This window comes from Eulemur rufifrons, chromosome 23, assembly GCF_041146395.1.
Source record: "Eulemur rufifrons isolate Redbay chromosome 23, OSU_ERuf_1, whole genome shotgun sequence".
Taxonomy (NCBI): Eukaryota; Metazoa; Chordata; class Mammalia; order Primates; family Lemuridae; genus Eulemur; species Eulemur rufifrons.
The window spans coordinates 25,792,449-25,811,390 of NC_091005.1; the positions used below are offsets into that span (position 1 = coordinate 25,792,449).

Genomic DNA, 18,942 nt, shown 5'->3' on the forward strand with positions numbered 1-18,942 from the left:
AATTTCTAAACAGTGGGAACTCCATGAGCAAAGAGACAGAGGTGTCACTGTGCAGGGCTAATACCAGGAACTTCAGGGAGTCCTGGGCTTGCTGGGATGGCCGTGGGGCAGGGACCAGAGAGGGGGTCAGATGGCGGAGCACACAGCAGGCACTCAGCTCGGTCTGGAAGGACTAACTCCACGGGGGCAGGGGGGTGGCTCTGGTAAGGAAGGTCAGGCTTGTAAGAAGTAGGGAGACAGGCGCTACTGCGTGCTTAGGAGGGTAAGTCTGGCAGCACCGTGGGACTTGGTACTGGAAGGAAAGTGGGGGTAGAAGACAGCAAAAGTGCAGGAGAGAGAAAACAAAGGCCTGAGTGGGACGGCATCCACAGGGGGAAGACTGGCATCAGCAGCAGTGACAGTGACAGTAATTGCCACTGTCCACTCAGAGGACACGAGTATGACCTTGTTGGGGTAGGAAGCTCGGGCATCCTTCACTCCCGTCTTTCTCGCCCCTCACGCGCTGTCCGTCCGCACATCCCACCTTCAACATATCCAGACTCCAGCCACTCCCCACCCCACTGCTGTGGCCTCGTCTCAGCTGCCAGGACCCCTGGCCTGGATGATTCCAGCACAGCAGCCTCCCAGCTGGTCTCTCTGCACCTTCCAGGCCCCTTCCCGACTGTCTACTTTCAACACAGCAGACAGAGACCTTTGTAAAATCCAAGATCATGTCTCTCCTCTGTTCAAAACCCTCTGAAGCCTCCCCTCTCACTCCAAATCAAAGTCCAAGTGCTTCAAGTGACCACCCCCACCTCCCACCTCCCACCTCCCACCTCCCACCTCCCACCTCCCATTACCTCTTTAGCCTCCAGCCCGTCTGTCCCCTGGCTCCTTCCTCTCCAGCTCTGCAGACCAGCCTCCTGCCTCAGCGAGGACCAGCGCAGCAGCCGTCCCTGCCTGGACGGCCCCTCCAGTTTCCCTGACAGCTGCCTCCCCCCTCCGGAGCCCGGCTCAGATGCCACCTTCTCACTCAGCCCGTTCCTGACCCTGCTACGTAAGTTCAAACCACTGGTGAGCTCCACCCCTTAACACCACCCATCACCAACACACTACATATTTTATTTGGTCTTTACTGTACACGGCCCCACTGGAATGGAAGGCTCTAAGGGGCAGGGATCTTGTGTGTGTCACTGCTACGTCCCCAGCTCCCGAGTCAGGTCCTGGCACTCGGGCAGTGCTTACAGAGCCTGAGCTGATTGGCTGCATGACTCATTCAATCCTCACAAGACCTGTTAGGGGAAAAGTGCTGTGATCTCCAGGGGGGGAGCAGAGAGGGCAGGACTGTGAGATGCTGCACAGGTGATGCCACCAGACCCTGGCGACCTGTTGGGGGGACAGCAGGAGAAGATGTGGAGGACACTATTGGAATGACCCACGTGCTGGGAGGAGGGGGTTCTCAGGACTGAGATTCCGAGCTCCCCCTGTATAGATGAACCTGTGGCCTCCCAGGGGATCTGTATCCTCAGGGAAGGCTCCTGTGACCTCTGCCTCCTGACAGTGGGAGGCTCCGGTCCAGCCTCCTCCCTCAGGGCCATGTTGGGCAGAGGAAAGGTGAATAAGAAAGGGGGTGGGTGAGACCGGGAGTCTCACATTTGATGCCTGGGAGCACTGGACTGTGAGAACAGGAAACAGGTTCCAGTCCTGCCTCTGGTCCCCTGGCTGTGTTACCCCAGGCAAGTCACTGCCCCTCTCTGGGCCTCAGCACCATACACATGAGGAGTTATGGGGGTTCCACAAGGGAGAATTGTTTCATTCAGAGTCAGTTGGAGCTTAAAGATGTTAAGACTCAAAACCTTTAATCAAGAAACCAAAGGTCCTTACCTCTCTGGGGTCTGCATCAAAATCAATCCTAAGAAATTTCTGTGGAGACAAAGGCAGAGGATGTGGGTGAGAAGCTTCCCGGGAGAAAGCTGATCTTTGTGGCTGTGCACCAGAGGTGTCGGGTTCTCCCTCCTGGTGCCACCCTGGCAGGGCCAAGAGGAAGTGGGCAGGACACCAGCTCTATGGGTGTGAGCACAGGGTGTGGGCGAACTTGAGGGAGGGGCAGGCACCAGCAAGGGAAGGACAGGCCCTGGGGACCCTGGCCAGGGTGGCAGGAGCTCTGGAGAGAAAGTCTGTTGTTGGTGACTGCCGTGACTGCCACCCATTTCTCCTTCTTGTTCCCCTGGCAATGACACCCCAATTTTGTTTGGGGGACCACCCACGTATCCTCTCTTACTCCATAAATTCAGGTATTTATATTCAACCCAGGGAGTTCCATCGCCCTAAACACAGATATTATTTCAGGGATGGGCACTTACCCATGTCAGTCCAACAGAGTGTACCCCAAAACTTTTGCTAGAACTATTGGGGAAGAGGATTTCTAAGCAGGTAGAATATAAGTCCAGAGTGCTGTTGTCTTAAACCTCCCCAGGGGACAGATCTGCCTGAGAGTGAAGCCAACACAGAGGAGTGCAAAACGGAAGGATAGAGACAGGAAGATTCCCAATAACATCCTATGAACATCTGGATCCAGCCATGCCTGAAGCCATCTGTTCTTGGACTTTTCAGTAACCCAAGGATTCTGTTGCAACACATTTCTTTTTCTGCTTGAGGCAATTTGAGATGGGCTTTCTCATCCTGCATTAGAAAGTCCTGACTCATACAAGCTCCATGATGCTTCTCTTTGGTGTGTGTTCACCAAGATTGCAGTGATTGTCATGTCACACTGTAGCTAACAGGTCTGACTGGGATGCAGGAAGTGATGGGAAAGGGTTCCTCCATTATGGGTTTGTAGCCCCACCAGCCAAGTGTGTGTGTCTGTGTGAGTCAGTGTGAGTGTGAGTGTGAGTGTGAGTGTGAGCGTGTGTGTGTGTGTGTGTGTGTGTGTGAGAGCTGGGGGCAGTGGATCATCATGGAAGCACTTCCATAAGATCTCAGAAAATCTCAAAAGAGTGTCCTGGGATCGTAGGTCTGAATTTTCAAAGTCACCAGCTAGTTCCTTATAAGCTGGGTCCTCTTATGCTACGTGAAGAATTGCTGAAATATTTGCCTATTTCCAGACATTAGAACCAGTTGTGCTTTAATTTTTTAAACATTTTTGTTCTCCATATTACAGCCTGATGAACCAGGACCCAACCCCCACAGACACACTGGACGCAACCCACAGACACGCAGGCAGAGCCCAGTGCTAGAGACGTGCCCGGGGCGTCCAGGAGTATCCCCAGGTCTGCAGGGTCCAGACGGGGAGTCCAGGCCTCAGGCCACTGCTGAGCTGACAACTCACACTCTTCTCCCACCACGGGAATAGCTCCCATTGGTTCTAGATGCTGTATTCTCTGGGCGTTTGTTCTGTCGAGCTTCCCTGTGATGACAGATGGCTTCCACAGCCATCCATCAATCCTCAGATGTCACCTTCTCTGTGACGCATCCCTGCTGGCTATAAGGAATGTTTTCCCTCTCTGTACTCTCACCATACTCAACCCACTAAGTATATGGATAGTTACTTGTGAGCAGGTACCATGTCCAATCTGTGTTTGCATCACCTCCCCCATGTTCCCCCCATACAGTTAGCATGGATGGATGGATGGATGGACGGACGGACGGATGGAGTTGGTCAATACATGGAGTACGGGAGAACTGGATGGCTACATGGACAGATGGATGACAATTACCAGGCAGGTGATGGATGGATGGGTGGATGAGTGGCTACCTAGATTCACAACTGAGTCCGAAAAATTTAGGATTTTGGTTCTCCCTGAGAATATGTCATGTTTAATTTCTTTAAAGTACATCTGAAACAAGAATGGCAAAATATTAAGTTTCCATAAAGTTGGAGAATTATTACATAATTTTTACTCATGTATTTTTGGACTTCTTTTGATATTTGAGGTATGTTTTAATAAAAAAAGCAAAAAGGAAATTCCCTGTTCAGATCCAGAGACTCCTGAGAGGTGCACAACTGTCCCAGGGAGTTTTTTCAGGGCAAGAGGACAGCAGAAAAGATGAAGCCCCGGGCCACGACTGCATGCGGGGGTGGGGGCGGGGGGACTAGCACGGACCCACCTACCATTTTCAGTGTAGCCTCCAGGAGCTCCTCCTCTGTCTTCTGGCGCAGGCAGTGAACCATGGCAGCCGAGGTGGTGGTTTTACACCCAGCAGCGACAGCAACTTGCTGCAAAGATCACAGGCAGCAAGAGCTCAAGAGCATTGTCCCTTCCCTCCGTCAAGGTAGAAAGATGTGTTCTGTCCCCAGACCACTTTGCAAGACAGCAGGGGGAGCAGAAAGTACTCTAGACCAGACGTGTGGGTGCTGGGGCCCCCAGAGTGCTGCCTCTGTGCCTAATCTGAAATGTGACGTGAGTCATAATTACACACGGCCTCTGTCTGTTACCTTTTGTCTGTTAAAATGGGTGTAATGACCTCAAAGCTGAGTGTCTCAAGAGAGGTTTAAGGGTATGGAGCCCCGAAACCCACCATCTGGTTTCCAAGCCCAACTCTTGTGCATACTGGCCATTTGGCCTCGGGCAAACCACTTGCGTTCTTTGTGCCTTGGTTTCTCCATAATGATCGCGCCTACCTTGTAAGATGAGCTAATACGTGGGAAGTGTGTAGGAGGGTCCCGTGTCTCCCACACACTGAAACGTGCAGAATTGCAGGAGGCCTGGATAAGGTGATTCGCACCAAGACACTTCAGAAAGTACCGAGTGTGACTTAAACGGGGCCCTACAGGAAAATAGCGCGCGTCCGTCCTGAGGCACGGATGGTGCTTCTCAGTCAGTGGGGCGTCTGCGGCACAGCTAAGAGTTTCCACCTGCACCGCCACGTGCTGGAGTCCTGAGCAATAACCAAACGTGATTCTCCAGGGCAGGGGTCAGACATTTTCATTAAAGGGACAAACAGTCATATCTGAGGCTTTGTGGGCCATGTGGTCTCTGCTGCACCTTCTCAACTCTGCTACGGAAGGAAATTAAATGCGTTCCTCTGTGCTCCAATGAAACTTTCATTATGGACACTGAAATGTGAATTTCATACAGTTGTCACAAGTCTTAAAATATTCTTCTTCTTATTATATTTTTTCAATTATTTATATATATAAAAAAAAGTCATTCTTAGCCCAACGGCTATACAAACATAGGCCCAGATGTGTCCTCCTGTGTCTTAAGGCAAAGCCACTGAAGGGCACCTGTTAATGCATAGAGAACCCCTGACCCCATCCCAGAACCTCTTTCGGTCTTAAAAAAAAAAATGTAAGAAGAAAACACTCCAGAAGGAGAGGCTCCCCTGAGCCTGTCTGGGACACTTGGGGGTGGTCTGCCCTGCACATCCTTGCTTCAACTTTTCTGATGCCACATCTGATGCACCAAGGGAGCATCTCAGCAAAGCCAGTGCTGCCAGCCTCTCTCCTACATGATCCGGGATGGGGGGGGAGAGCTGTGAGTGTAGACATGTTCCTTTTCCAAAACAGGGGGAAAAATTTCTGGAACCACAGGGGAGTTCCCAAGCCCAGGGCCAGATGGGGTGGTCACAGGAACTGACAGCAGAGCTCGGCCAGAGAGGAAGGCCCAGATGCACCCAAGGCGGGCTCCGTGGTGGCAGGGCCATGGGGAGGGCGCAGGGTCCCAGAGCCTGGACAGTGTCTGCTGCAGAATCCCTGCTCAGAACTTACTTGGCGAATAAACCAACAGGAGGGAGAAGTGGGGAAGAGGGAGGGAGGAGGAGAGAAGAGCAACAGTCAGAAAGACCTGGATTTCCTTCACTTTGCAATTTCTGGCTGTTTGTTCACAAAGCCCAGCCTCATCCCCACCACCTCCGCTTCCTTGAAAAATAAATTCCCCTTCTTGACCCAAGCCTGCCCCAGTGGCCATCTGTTGCTTATAACCAATGAATTCTGAAAATTTTTCAAAAATTCTGAAAAAATCCGTGGTGTCTCCATTTTCTCCCCTCCTGCTAATCAGCCCCTGAAGTCTGAGCTGCCCCAAACCAGCCCCCACAGCCCCACCCAAACCCTGCACCTCTCTGGCTCCAGTGGGCCCCCCTCAGCAGCGCCACCCTGTGGTCACCTCTTCCTCTCTTCCTACCACTCTCCAGATAAACACAAAATCCTCCCCAGGGTCCTGTGCAGCAAGGCCCCTGCCAAAGTCCCCACCCTCAGCACACCCCAAGCTCCCCCTGCTCTCTGCTCTGGCCACATCAGCCTTCTCTCACTCTCAAGATGCTTCTCCAGCCACAGGACATTCACACATGCTGCTCTTGTTTCCCTGGAATACTCATTGATCAGCAAGTAAATTATTGCTCAGCTTTCTGACACTGACTCATTGATCATTTTCCTGATAACCTCTAAGGAACACTCTGAGGCCCGTGATCAGACACACACTCACAGTCGAGAGTCACAAGCTTGAGTTCCAGCTCTGCCTGATCCCCTGTGGATCTTGACACTTGGCTTCCACGCTTGGCCCAGTTTGCTTGGCTGTAAAGTTGGGAGCTTGAGCAAGGGGTCTCCTTGTCCTTCCCACTCAGCCACTGTCACTTCAGTGACTCTTTGAGAATATCCTCTGGATCCCTCAGCAAGAATGCAGAGCCAAGGGTGTGGGAGCGTCCTGTGAGAGACCTACCTCCGCCAGGGGCTTGACATCACCGTTCTGGACCAGAGTAGCAGTGAGGGCCACACCACTCTCAGAAATGGCCCGGTGGAAGAGGTTCTTGGCCAGGGGAGATAAAACCTGGGAGGGGAGAGGACAGGAGGAGAGTTCATGCTCAGGGGAGGGTCCACCCACAGCTCTGCCCTGGCCCGGTCCCCAGGAGACCCTGGGGCTCAGAGGGCACCAGGGCTCCTCACCTGGCCTGGCCTGTTTCCCAGCCTCACCCTGGGCCCTGCCTGCCCCAGAGAACCTCAGTGGGATGGAGCCGGAGCACAGAGCCGCGGACGGAACAGGAAGAGTGTGGCACGCACAGATCACAGCAGTCAAAAGCACAGAAAGACAGCTTGGCAATTCCCAGCCACACGTTCTGTTTCAGCATTTCCACTACTCAGAAGAAAAATGACCAGGGAGGCACACACAGACTTCTGAGAGTGCCCATGATGGTTACAGATTTGGAAATAACCCGAGGATCCCATACTATGAGACTGGGTAAACAAGTGATTTATTTATTTTTGCTGAAAGCTCTGTCACCCTGGCTGGAGTACAGTGGCCATTACAGCTCACCACAGCCTCCAACGCCTGGGCTCATTGTCCTCCCACCTCAGCCTCCCAAGTAGCTGGGACTACAGGTGCATGTCACCAAGCCTGGCTAATTATTTTGGTTTTTGTAGAGATGGGGTCTTGTTAGGCTCATCTTGAACTCTGGGCCTCAAGTGATCCTCCCACCTCTGCCTCCCAGGGTGATGGGATGACAGCCACTGTACCTGGCCGGACGCTTCATTCTTACCATGGAATACTATGCAATTATAAAAGGTCATATTATGGAGGAGGGTTTAATGTTTAGGGAAACATTTTTGTTATACAATAATATTAAGGAGAACCTTTTTATAGAAAAAGAGATATATGATAGATGGATAGAGGCTTGACAAGAGACCACAAAACTACATGTCAATATAGCAACAGTGACAACCCTGGGGAGTAGGATTGTGAATGGCTTTTTTCTTCTTTGGGACGATCTGCATTTTTCCTTTCTCTCTACATCAAAAAACATAAAAGCATTTCCCCTAAGTATTCAACTAGGACACTAATATATGATTGACAAACACAGCAATGGGCTGACCCTCTGCTCAGCTCCGAGGCACCTGGAGCGCTCCTCACAGCTCCCAGCACCTTCCAACCTGCTTCCCCATCCCAGCTGCCCTCAGTGCCGCCCCAGCCCCATTCCCCACACTGGCAGGACATCTCGCGCCCCCAGACTGTGTCTGTGTCCAACATCCCCTTGTCCCCTCCCTCCCTATCCTGTGTTCCATCTGTCTTTCCTCTCCCACCTCCCCCAGCCCACCTGGTCCCTCAGACCCAGACATAGCTGCCTCCCTGTTGGCCATGGGGGGCCATCAGACCACCTCAGCAGAGGCTCCTGCCTGCTCTCAGTGCTCACGTCCCCTCAACACATAGATCTGCCTTTGAAACAAACAATGACTTCTGTCCAGCTCTTGTCCTTGCCTTCATATGTTTGTAATTTATACCCACCCCCGCCTCCCAAAAGAAGTGAGCTGAGTCCTATTGTTAAAATGAGAAGGAAAGAGAGAGAAAGCTCAACCAAGTTGGCAGAGGAGGACTGCCAGCAGTGCAGAATGCGCTGGACATTATTATGGCCCCAGGACATTAAGCTGAGCCTTGAGCTTCCTGGGAGCCAAGGAGAGTTTGCACGTTAGCTCTCCACAATGTGATGCTGGGCAATGAGTGGGGTCTGTTGCAAATCCAGGCCTTGTAAGCAAAGGTGCCTGTGGCTGGGCAGGCTGGTCTCTAAGTGGTCTCTTCAGCAGCCACATCAGCCTGGGGGTGGGGCCTGGTGCCAGGAACACTTACAAGAACAGAGACACTTTCACCTCCCGCTGACTCGCCAAAGATGGTCACAGAGCCTGGGTTCCCTCCAAAGCTGGCAATGTTGTCCTGGACCCAGCGCAGCGCGGCCACCTGGTCCAAGTGACCCCAGTTCCCCCGGCTGTGTTCGTCCCCTGTGCTGTGAGTAAGAGAACAGGTTGGGGTGGGCAGCACAGACGCCATGGCAGGGCTGTCAGGACTAGAGGCAGGGCTTGGGGCTCCCGGTGAGCCTTCCAGAATAGGCTGGGCTCCCACACCCCTGACACAGGGGCCTTCCCCTGCCTTCCATTCCCTTGCATTGTGCTGTTGTAGGGCTCTACATTCACTCATCTGGACATGATTTACTGAGCATCTACTATGTGCCCAGTGCTGTCGTAGGAGCTATAGCACATCTAAGAACAAAACAGGGAAAATTTCTGACAGTGAGCTCACAGTACAGACCACAAACAAACAAACAAACAAATACAGAATAAAATGTCAGGTAGTGAAAGTGCTTTGAGGGAAAATAAAATGGGGTGAGGGAAAAGGCAGGGGTGGGCAGTGGGTGCTACTTCAGATCACATGACCAGGGAAGGCCTCTGGGACGCTGTGGCATTTGAGTAGAAGCCTGAATGAAAGAAGCATGTGAGCCTTGCAAATATCCAAAGACAACAATTCCAGGCAGAAGAAACAGCAAGTGCAAAGGCCCTGGGGCCCAGTGAGCACTGTGTGCATGTAGCAGGTGCAGCTGGAGAGGGCCCTGTGGGCCTGGGGAAGCACGTTGCATGTCATCCCAGGTAACGGGGGAAGCCACTGCAGGTTTGTGCAGAGGAATGACATGACTCAATCTATGCCTTTATGATCTCTCTGGGTGTTGTGTGCATCAGCTGCAGCACAAAAGTCACAGAGTGACCAAGTGAGTGGCTGTGATAATAATCCAGGCCAGAGGCAGACAGGCTGATTAGGGTGAAGCAAGGGAAGGTGGGCAATGGGGGGACTCTGAGTACATCTCATGGGTGGAGCCAGGAGGATCAGCTGCCACCTGTGTGCGGGGTGTGGGGAAGAGAGAAGAGTCCAGGCTGCTCTCGTGGCCTTTATCCCGGGCGGGCAACTGGGAGGACGGAGCCTCCGGCAGCTGAGCAGGGGATGCTGGGAGAAGCAGGGGCGCCTCTGCCTGGGGAGGGCGTGGGAGTCCTGGCTCAGTGAGTCCCTCTGAAGAGTGAGGGGCCTAAGACAGCCTGTGGGGACAGAGGAGGTAGCTAGTGAGGGGCGACTGGGATTAAAGGAGAAGTGGCCGAACCACAGGGCTCTGACAGTGCCCTGGGGATCAGTGGGAACTAGTGCAGAGGGACAGGGAGACACGCAGAGTCCCAAGGACAGGGACAAAGGAGGGACCCACAAGGGGGCTGAGAAGGAGCTGCCCACTGGGCGGGGGTGGCTGGACGCCAAGGGAAGGCAGCATGTCATGGAGGCATGAGGGACCGTCTGTGGCTGCTGCTGAAAGCTCAAAGGAAGGTTAGGCCCAGAGCACATGGAGGTCATGGGTGACCTCGACGGGAACAGCCTGGCGGCGTGGTCAGGGGAAAACCCGGCTGGCGAGAGTAGAGGACAGACAGGGAGGAGGCGAATGCAGACAGGACACGTAGCAGTTTTCCTGTAACGGGCAGCAGAGACGGGGCCGTAGGTGAAAGGGATGCGGAGTCTCAAGGAAGGTGAAACCTCGGTGACTGGCCGGGATGCCCACTGGCAGGCCCAGCACAGCCCGTCCTCCTGCTCCCTGGGTCCTCCCAGCAGTGAGCGGATCCCCTCCCCCACCCGCCCGTCACACCTCAGGGTCAGATGTTCTGGGTCAGGTGCACTCAGAAAAGGCTCACGGTCACTGTGCCCAGAAGGAAGCCTGCCTCCTGTCCCCACAGAGAAGCCTCTAGTCTTGACTGCTGCATGCGCCAGATTTCTAGCAAGATATGGGGTGAGTGTACCCCGACACTCCTCCAGGGAGGGTGGCCCACTGGGCTCGGATGCTCCAACAACCTCCCATCTCCAGCCACCCATTCCTTCTCCCACAAGCATTTGCTGCGCGGCCTCTTTGACTCTGCCCCTCCCTTCCTTTTGCAGGAGAAGGAAAATGTGTGAACCGTTTGCTGCTAAGAAAGGCTTGATGGCAGAATGTGTAGTACGCTAGGGCAGCACAGGTGAAAAGGAGATGAGTACTTCAGAGGAGGCAACATGTGGGCTGGGCCTTGCAGGGTGAATAGGAGTTTGTCATTCCAGGCAGAGGTCACAGCATACGCAAAAGCTCAGAAGCAAGTAGATTTGTGGGGGTGAGGAACAAGAGTTAGGTGGGGCCCGATTAGGAAGGAATTTGAATGCCTTATTAAGGAGCTTAGCAAAGGTCCTCTGAGGGCTGACAAGACCAAAGCAGGGTCCTAGTATCTCCTAGCTGTGGGGACAGCACTGAAGTGAGAACAGTCCAATATCTTACCTGAAGAATCCCCAGATGCCCACACGGTACTGAATCATCACCACCACCACGTTTTCCTGGGCAGAGAGGGCCAGGCCATCATAGGTTGAGGCCCCGCCCACCACCAGGCCACCTCCGAAGATCCACACCATCACCTGGACAGGGAGAAGCACCCACACTGGTTATAGGAAGCAGATCTGGGAAGCACTAAGAGATTATCTGGTTTGTCACCTACCACTTGGCCATGACTCAAGCAGGCCATTACCCAAAGTCCACCAGTGCCCAGCAAGGTTGCAAAACACAACCTCTGTCCTCCCAGACCCTCCCAGGTAGAGCCCAGGCTACCACCTCACTCCTCACACCCTGGCTGCCCCTGCCTTTCTCCCCAGCCCCAGTGCCGCCTCCCAACCCCTCAGGCTATTGACTCTGAGCACATCACCATGGGAATAATAGCAAAGGCTAAGGATGCCCTGGTCTCCCTGACACTCTGTCACCCTCATGCCTGGACCTTTCATGCTCCTCTAAGTACACATGGAGAAGCCCTTGCAGTGCAGCTTCGTCTCAGTTAACTCTTTTGTGGTGAGCTGAACTTCTGTGAGCATGAGCGGTTGTCTCAAGAAGCACACATGTCCCGATGGTCTCTCTTCCTAATAGGCCTCCTTTCTGCCTCCCAAATCCTAGCCACCCTGCAAAGCCCAGCCTGGAATCCAGCCTGTCCAGGAAGTCTTCAATCACTTGACTAACATTATCTGGGAAGCTACTGTGTGCTGGAGACTGTGATAGGAACTGAGGATGAGAGTGGACACAACAATTCACAATTCATGGTTCTCACATTTAAAGAGCTCACATAACAGGGAAGCAGTGGGAGGGGCTAAAAGAATTATGCAGTATCAACAATGACACTGTTAATAAAATAAAAGAACTTATAAACTATGCACTAAGTACTGTCTAAGCACTTTAAAATAAACTGTCCATGAGGCAGGTACTAATACTGTCCCATTTGACAGACAGGAAAACTGAGGCACTTAACCTGCCCAAGGGCACACAGCCCAGTGGCAGAAGCAGGACTTGCCCAGGCAGTTGGTTCCAGAGTCCAGGTGCTGAGCTGCCCAGCACGCGGCAGCCAGTGGCCACAGCGCAGCAAGTCTGCTGTTAGGGTGGGCTACGATCCTCCCTCCCCCTCTACCCGAGGTTTCACAAGTGCTTCTCTTCATACTCAGCCAGGGGCCGAGATAAGCCGGGCAGTCGGCACTGAACACGCACACCTGACGACTCCCCTTTCAAAGATACAGAGAAGTTAAGAAATTGCCCAAGTGTCTCAGCTATTCAAAGGCAGAACCAGGGTTGAAGCCCAGACCCTGCAGTTCTGGATCCTGTGTCCGTACTAGAGGTTCTTCTGTCTGCAGGCTCCCACAGCCCCTGTTTGTCTGATCCCCGCCTCCCTCCTGGGGACGGGCTGAGGTGACCGTCATCTCTGAGTGACGGCTGAGCCCACGGGCTGGTCTGCGGTAACATGCTGAAGTCAGCGTGCGTCTGTGCAGCCCGGAGGGCAGGATCCCTGCAGGCAGGGGCTGCGTGGAAGCGGTTTCAGGTTCCCCCTTTCCCCGACCCCCAAGTCTAACCTTGCATGTCAACTCACCCTTCACACAAGTCAATAATGGGGTGCAGGACGAAATCTGTGGTAAGGGCCTAACAATAATGGTAATAATTAGCCACTGTCCCTCTGTTTGCTTCTCTATAATTGCCACTCCGGAGCCACCCAGCTGGTGTCCATAGAGATTTTTAAGTTTCTCCATAGATAACATCACCTTTTTGAAACCTAAAGGTAGTTTTTAAGAGATCTTCCAGGCCCAGCATTTCAGGGGATTAACTGAGCCACCCAGACCAGTAGCCCAAACCAAGAAACCGACTCAACTGGAATTGTGACCCCAGGGACCGAAACAACACAAGGAGATGATTCCTACACACCTATAATTTTGCCCCAATTAACCTAATTCCCTAATCCCTTGCCTGCCAAACTACTCTTAAAAATTCGTCTCCCAAATTCTCCAGGAGGCGGATTTGAGAAATTTCTCTCATCTCCCTGTTTAGCACTGTGTGAAATAAAACTGCCTCCATTGCACCTCTGACTGTCTCAATACATGGGCTCTTCTCTGAGCAGCAGGGAAATGAACCTGGCTGGGTGGCAACACATAGTGTACACGGAGTACAAAGTAGAAGAATGAATGAATGAGGGAGTAAGTGAGTGAACCTTTGTCCCCACTTCTTGTGCCTTACAAAGCCCATGTAGGGCCAACATGTCCCAAGTTCATGCACCTGCTCCCCACTCCCGGCACCGTGCCAGGGTGCTCCCGGGACTCTGGCTGGGTGCTGACACCCTCCCCTGGCCACCCCAGGCATCACCTCCTTTTCCAGCAGATTCTCCCCTCCTCCACCCTCCACCCTACAGCTGGCAGCCTGCGCCATCTCTGGCCCTTCATCTATTTGGGAAATACTGACTCACTGGGTCACCAGCTTGTGCCAAAAACTATTAGGGAGGGAAATTAGCTACAATATACTCCCAGAAAATTGCCAAAGGCGATGAAACTGCCCCTGAGATTGTCTCAGGCTCGGCCCCGACACATGTGTCATAGGACAGTGAAAATTGTCACAGATGGATCACAGTGTGCTCCCCACAACCCACATGCTTGATGTCCTGCTCCATGTCAAAGAACACTGGTTTGAGGATCAAAAGACCTGAGCCAACTCTACCCTACTATGCAACCTCCCTTTCCCACTTCTGGGCCTCAGTTTCTCTATCTGTAAAGGAAGAGCTGGGTTGTTGACTTTTCTCTGATTCCTTCCGGCTCTAACATTATTGAAAATTATGTCTCAACTGTTCTGGGTAACAGATTCTTATACCAGCAACTAAGAGTAATCACTCTAGTCATTCAGTGAGCATGAGAGAACTTAGAACAATTAAGATGTGCCTTACAGATGTACAGCAAAATGCCCTAGTGGTTCCATGTCACTAGGGGAAACTGACATTGGAAACTTGTGTTTCTGGTGCAAACCTGCGGCCCCTGAGCAGTCCTGGCCTGTGCTTCACCCGCTTCCCATCTGCACCAGACGACCCCGTGGTTGTGGAACCGGCATGTCTGGGCCAGGGGTTCCCACGGCTTACCGGCAGCCTGCTTTTCTTGGTCAAGTCAGCAGGAGTGTAAATATTCAGGTATAGACAGTCTTCGGAAAACTTGAGAGTAATGTTCTCCTTTCTGTTGGAAAGGAGGTTGGAGAGCAGCTGACCTGCCACTGGGTCTTGGGGGCACCTGGGGAGGGGAGAAAGAGGAACCCCTGAGGTTCAACCAGACCTAAGCAAGGTGTCTCCTGGGGCTGGGCCAGGCCTTGATCTGGGAGGTTCAGCCTGTAATTCGACTTGCCATTGCGAGACTCGAGACGCTGGAAGTGGGAGGAGGCATCTGGGGGTCCAGGTGGAGCCCTGGGACTAGCTAAGGCCTCTGAAGCCCAAGCAGAGTGAGATGGCCTTGGCACCTCTCCCCTTCCCAGAGCCTTTGGGATGCCCTGGCTGAAGGAGAGGAGGCTGCAGAGATGCTGACCTGCCCTGGGAGGCGACATTTCCTGCTATCTGTGGGCTCCAGATGGTGGGCTCTGGGGTGACCCTGTTCCTCCACCAGGTAAACATGTTCCAGTCCATGGAAGACTTCCATACACCATGAGAAGTCAGTTAAATGACAGATATTTAGAGCCTGCAACAGGTCAGGGGTGAAATTTTGTGGGACATCTGCATTCTAGTCCTGCCTCAGCCACTCATTTGCTGAGTAACCTTGGGTGAATTCCTTTCCTGCTGTGGGTCCCAATCTGCCAGGTGTAAGTGAGAGGACTGATTTCTAGAAGGATCTTCCAGCTCTGACATGCCAAGTTTCTACCATCAACTCATCCCTGGCAACAGCTGTTTGTTGCCCTGATGAAAGATCTCAAAGATCCAACAGATGAAAATTAGTAATATTCATTGAGTCTTCCACATGTGCTAGACACTGTTTTAAAGTACTCTTTATGTACTAACTCATTTAAGTCTCAGATTGGCCCTATGATTCTATTATAGGTTCTATTATTATCCCCATTTTATAGATGAGAAAATTGAGGCACAGAGAAGTTAGAGAACCTGCCCGAGGTCACCTAACCAAAAGACCCATGCTGTGTAGCACTCATATTTCCACATAAATTATAAGCAACTTTGCCGGATCTCATTGTACCCAGAGGCAGCCATGGCAGCCCCCACTGTATATATGAGGACCGAGGCACTCAGATGCCACGAATGATGCAGCTGTCAAATGGCAAATACCGAGTCAGCGAAGATGACTTCCTGATTTCCATCTAGGACAATTTTTCCCCAGACGACCAAGAGCAAAGGGCAGGATGCTCATAAAAAGAAATTCAAGTGTCAAAAAAGAGAAAAAAATTCAACTTCACTAGTATTCAGATAAATGCAAAATAAAGAGCACAATATCAAATAGCCAAAAAACTAACCTAAACATTGGCTCAAACCTGCTGAATGGCGATTTTCATAAATCGAAGGAAAGAGTATAGTTGGAACATTTCTGGAGGAAAATTTAACAAAAGGTGCACACTTTTGACTCAGAAATGTCATTTTTTGAAATTTCTTCGACAATATTGATGAATGTGCATAAAAGTTTAGATATAGGATGTTCATCACAGTACTACTTATCAAAAATATCAAAAAGCAAATTAATGACATGAAATAAGAGATTAGATAAATTAATTATGGTTCAATATTCAACGTAATGCAGCTATTAAATGTCATACAATGTGATTTAATCCCATAGAATGATATTCATGATGTACTTATAAATGAGCAAAGCAGGCACCCCAGCTATCTGGATAGATGATGCCATTTTCAAGGGAGAAAGTATGCAACAGGTAAAAGACAAGGAAAACACTATCCAAAATGTTAACAGCAATTCTCTGTGAGTGGTGGAATTGACCATGATTTTAATTTCTTACTTTTCCTTTTCTACATTTCCTAAATTTTCTATAAAAAGTATGTCAAATTTACAATCAGAAATTAAAAACAGGAGTATTGTTTTTAAGAGAAAGGAAAGGAAAGAACGTAGGCAGAAGCGGGATCCCAGAAATTGTCAGAAATGCCTTGCTGAGGACAAAAATAATGCCTGGGTTGACGCATGCAGGTGTCTGAGGTTCCCTGGGCAGGGTTGCTGTGAGGCCGGCTGGAACTGTTTTGCCCAGCTTGGCCAGGCAGGCAGGGCACACCAACCATTGCTCTGCTCGTGAATAGGCGGCCAGACACACTTGGGAGTTGAGAGGTCGCCAAGTCAACATGCCAGTACACTCCCCACCCACACACCTTCTCACGCACCCCACCTCCCAGCTGTGTCAAAGAGCAAGTCAGAAGAATTAATAGGATTATTACTTTTCATCATCTGCTCAACTGCTTTTTTTTTCAGAGCACTTATCACCTTCTAACATAGCACATTATTCATTTAATAATTTGCATATTATTCATAGTCTGTCTCCTTCTGCTATAGTGCAAGCTCCATGAAGCTAGGGATCTTTGTTTTGTTCATTAATGGATCCCAAGACCTGGAACATACATGCATGGCACAAGGTAGGTACACAGTAAGTATGTGTTGAATAAAGGACTTTAGAAAGCTGAGAGAGTTCTGGAATGTTCTTAAGGTTCTACAGAGTTCTTAAGGATTCCAGAACAAAGTACAAGCCAATCAGGGAGTCGCCGGGACTCCATCCTGCATCACTCTGAGGCAAACATCCCCATGAAAGGAGCCCAAGCCAGCCCCACCGGCTTACATGGGCGGGTAGGAGCTGGTGTTCTTCACAGAGCGCCATGGCTCTGCAGGCTGTGGCGGAGCAAACCGCAGGGATCCGAGAGGCGGCTTGGCAAAGGGGACTCCCAGGAACACGGCCACAGGCTGTGCGAATCCTTCCAGGCGGACGTACTTCCCCAGGACTTTGCCATGCACGGTGGCCACCACAGGCGGCGAGGACGGGTGACCTGCTGGACATCGAGAGGAAATGAGGACACATCGGAGGAGAAAGGCTTGATCTGGATTCCAGTGGGTTTTGCCACTTTCTAGGCGTGTGACCTTGAGGAAGTCACCTAAGCCCTCTGGGCCTCAGTTTCTCCCTATGTGCAAAAGGGGTGAGGGGTCACTGTCCTTCCCAGCTCACAGAGGGCTTTTAAGGAGCAAATTGGAACAGTTGGTGGAAAAGCACAGAGTGAAAAATAAATGGAAGGAGAGGTGCTGGGAAAATAGTCACTTGGTCTCCCTCTGAAAAGCCCCTGGAACATTCATCTATTACATCCTGCACTGAGCCGCGTGCAGGGGGACAGGGTGAACAGGAGGTGGCCCCTGTTCCCAGGAGCACCGAGCCTTGCAGGGAGAATGAGCCACATACACACTCGAGCCTAAATCCGGGAAGACAGTGGTGGTGTCCTGGGTGGGTACCTGTGAGGTGCTTCAGGAGGTACAAGAGGGGTGAGGCCATCCGACTGGTGGCACGTGGAGGGGCTGGGACCTGCAGCAGCAGGAGGACTGAATGAGGAGAGATGAAAGCAGGGAGTGGTGGGAACCGGAGAGGAGAGACTGTGCTGAGGCTCCGAGACAGCAAAATGCACAGCCTGCTGGGCACGGCCAGTGGCCCGTGGGCACCAGGTGGAGGCTACGGGGAGTGGAAAATAACCCTGGGATGAGAGAGTGCGGGTCAGGGAGGGCCTAGAATGCCAGGCTGAGGGCTGGGGCTTTATTTCATAGGCAAATGAGCAGCAGGAGGTGTTCTGGAGGAAGGGACATAAGCTTGAGGAGGACTCTGCCGTGGCTCAAAGCAGGACGTCCAGAGGAGAGAGACTGGGGGGCAGAGTCCGGCTGCTCCACTCTGCAGAGCAGACAGTTCTTCCCCCCTGAGCTGACGTCCACGTCCCTGCAGCTTCCGCGTCAGTCCTGGTTCCACCTGCCATGGGACCAAGCTGACCTAATGTGATTTTCCGGGGCAGGTGGCCTTTCAGACGCTTGCTCATGCCACCCCCTCCCAGTCCTGTCTGGCCTCAGTGACCTCGATTTCTCTGAGCATCCTTCCCAGGAAATTATTTCTAGCCTCTTGTCCTCCCCATTGAGTTACTTGGGATACAGACAAACATTCAACTTGTCTTTCAATGTGTGGCCAGAACAGAAAAGAATAATCCAGATTTGGTCTCATAGGAGAATATCCAATGACTTTAGAAACTCCTTATGCAAAACATGGTTACAAAACAGTATCTACGTCTCATGTTATTGACAGCTGATTGTAATACTGTGGACATTTAGGTTGTCTTCTACTTTTGTCATTGTTGCTAATTATTACAAATAACGCTGAGATGAACTTCCCTGGAAGGCTGTTCATTGACGTGGCAATGGGGGTGGCATTGCAGGTGACTTGTTTTCTTTGTGATTTCCAAGTTTTCTGCACTGAACATAAATGCCATTTCATAATTAAGAGACAAATTATATGAAGAAATACAGCAATGTCTATATGGGATTTTGAAGGACTTGGTCCCTGACCAGATATGGGGGACGTGGAAGGGAAGGAGATGAAAGAGCTGGCTTGTGAGGCTGGGTCCCCATTCAAACGGGGTCAGTGTAGGTGTCAGGGGGACATCCTGGCAGAGATGCCACAGGACGTGGGCTCTTCTAGACTGGAAGGAGGCTGGGTGAGGGGCAGGGTAGGACCATCCACCAGAGGGTGAGGTGCGCACCATGGATGTGGTGACTTCATCGAAGAGGCCAGTGTGAGAGAGAAGAGAAAGAACAAAAGAGAAAACTCAGGGACAGCTACAGCTGACACTGAGAACATGCATCAGAGTGAGGCCAGGAGAACGACAGGGCATCACGGAAGCCCAGGAGAGAGGAGGAAAGTAAAAGCAGA

The 18,942-nt window shown here is 51.7% G+C and overlaps 1 protein-coding gene across 3 annotated transcripts in view; it reads right to left on the bottom strand.

Annotated features, from left to right (window-relative positions):
• LOC138402178 (liver carboxylesterase 1-like) overlaps nucleotides 1–18,942 on the bottom strand; it is a 32,054-nt gene that overhangs the window by 11,491 nt on the left and 1,621 nt on the right. For 2 of the 3 annotated variants that reach the window (XM_069497931.1, XM_069497932.1), the window contains exons 2-8: nucleotides 16,831–17,035; nucleotides 14,150–14,294; nucleotides 11,008–11,141; nucleotides 8,532–8,685; nucleotides 6,636–6,743; nucleotides 4,091–4,195; nucleotides 1,864–1,902 (exon numbers count right to left, since the gene is read on the bottom strand). In XM_069497931.1, coding sequence (XP_069354032.1) covers nucleotides 1,864–1,902; nucleotides 4,091–4,195; nucleotides 6,636–6,743; nucleotides 8,532–8,685; nucleotides 11,008–11,141; nucleotides 14,150–14,294; nucleotides 16,831–17,035 — 890 coding nt within the window. Of the gene's footprint in view, nucleotides 1–1,863; nucleotides 1,903–4,090; nucleotides 4,196–6,635; nucleotides 6,744–8,531; nucleotides 8,686–11,007; nucleotides 11,142–14,149; nucleotides 14,295–16,830; nucleotides 17,039–18,942 lie in introns of all 3 variants that reach the window. The other variant, XM_069497933.1, reaches the window with a different exon arrangement.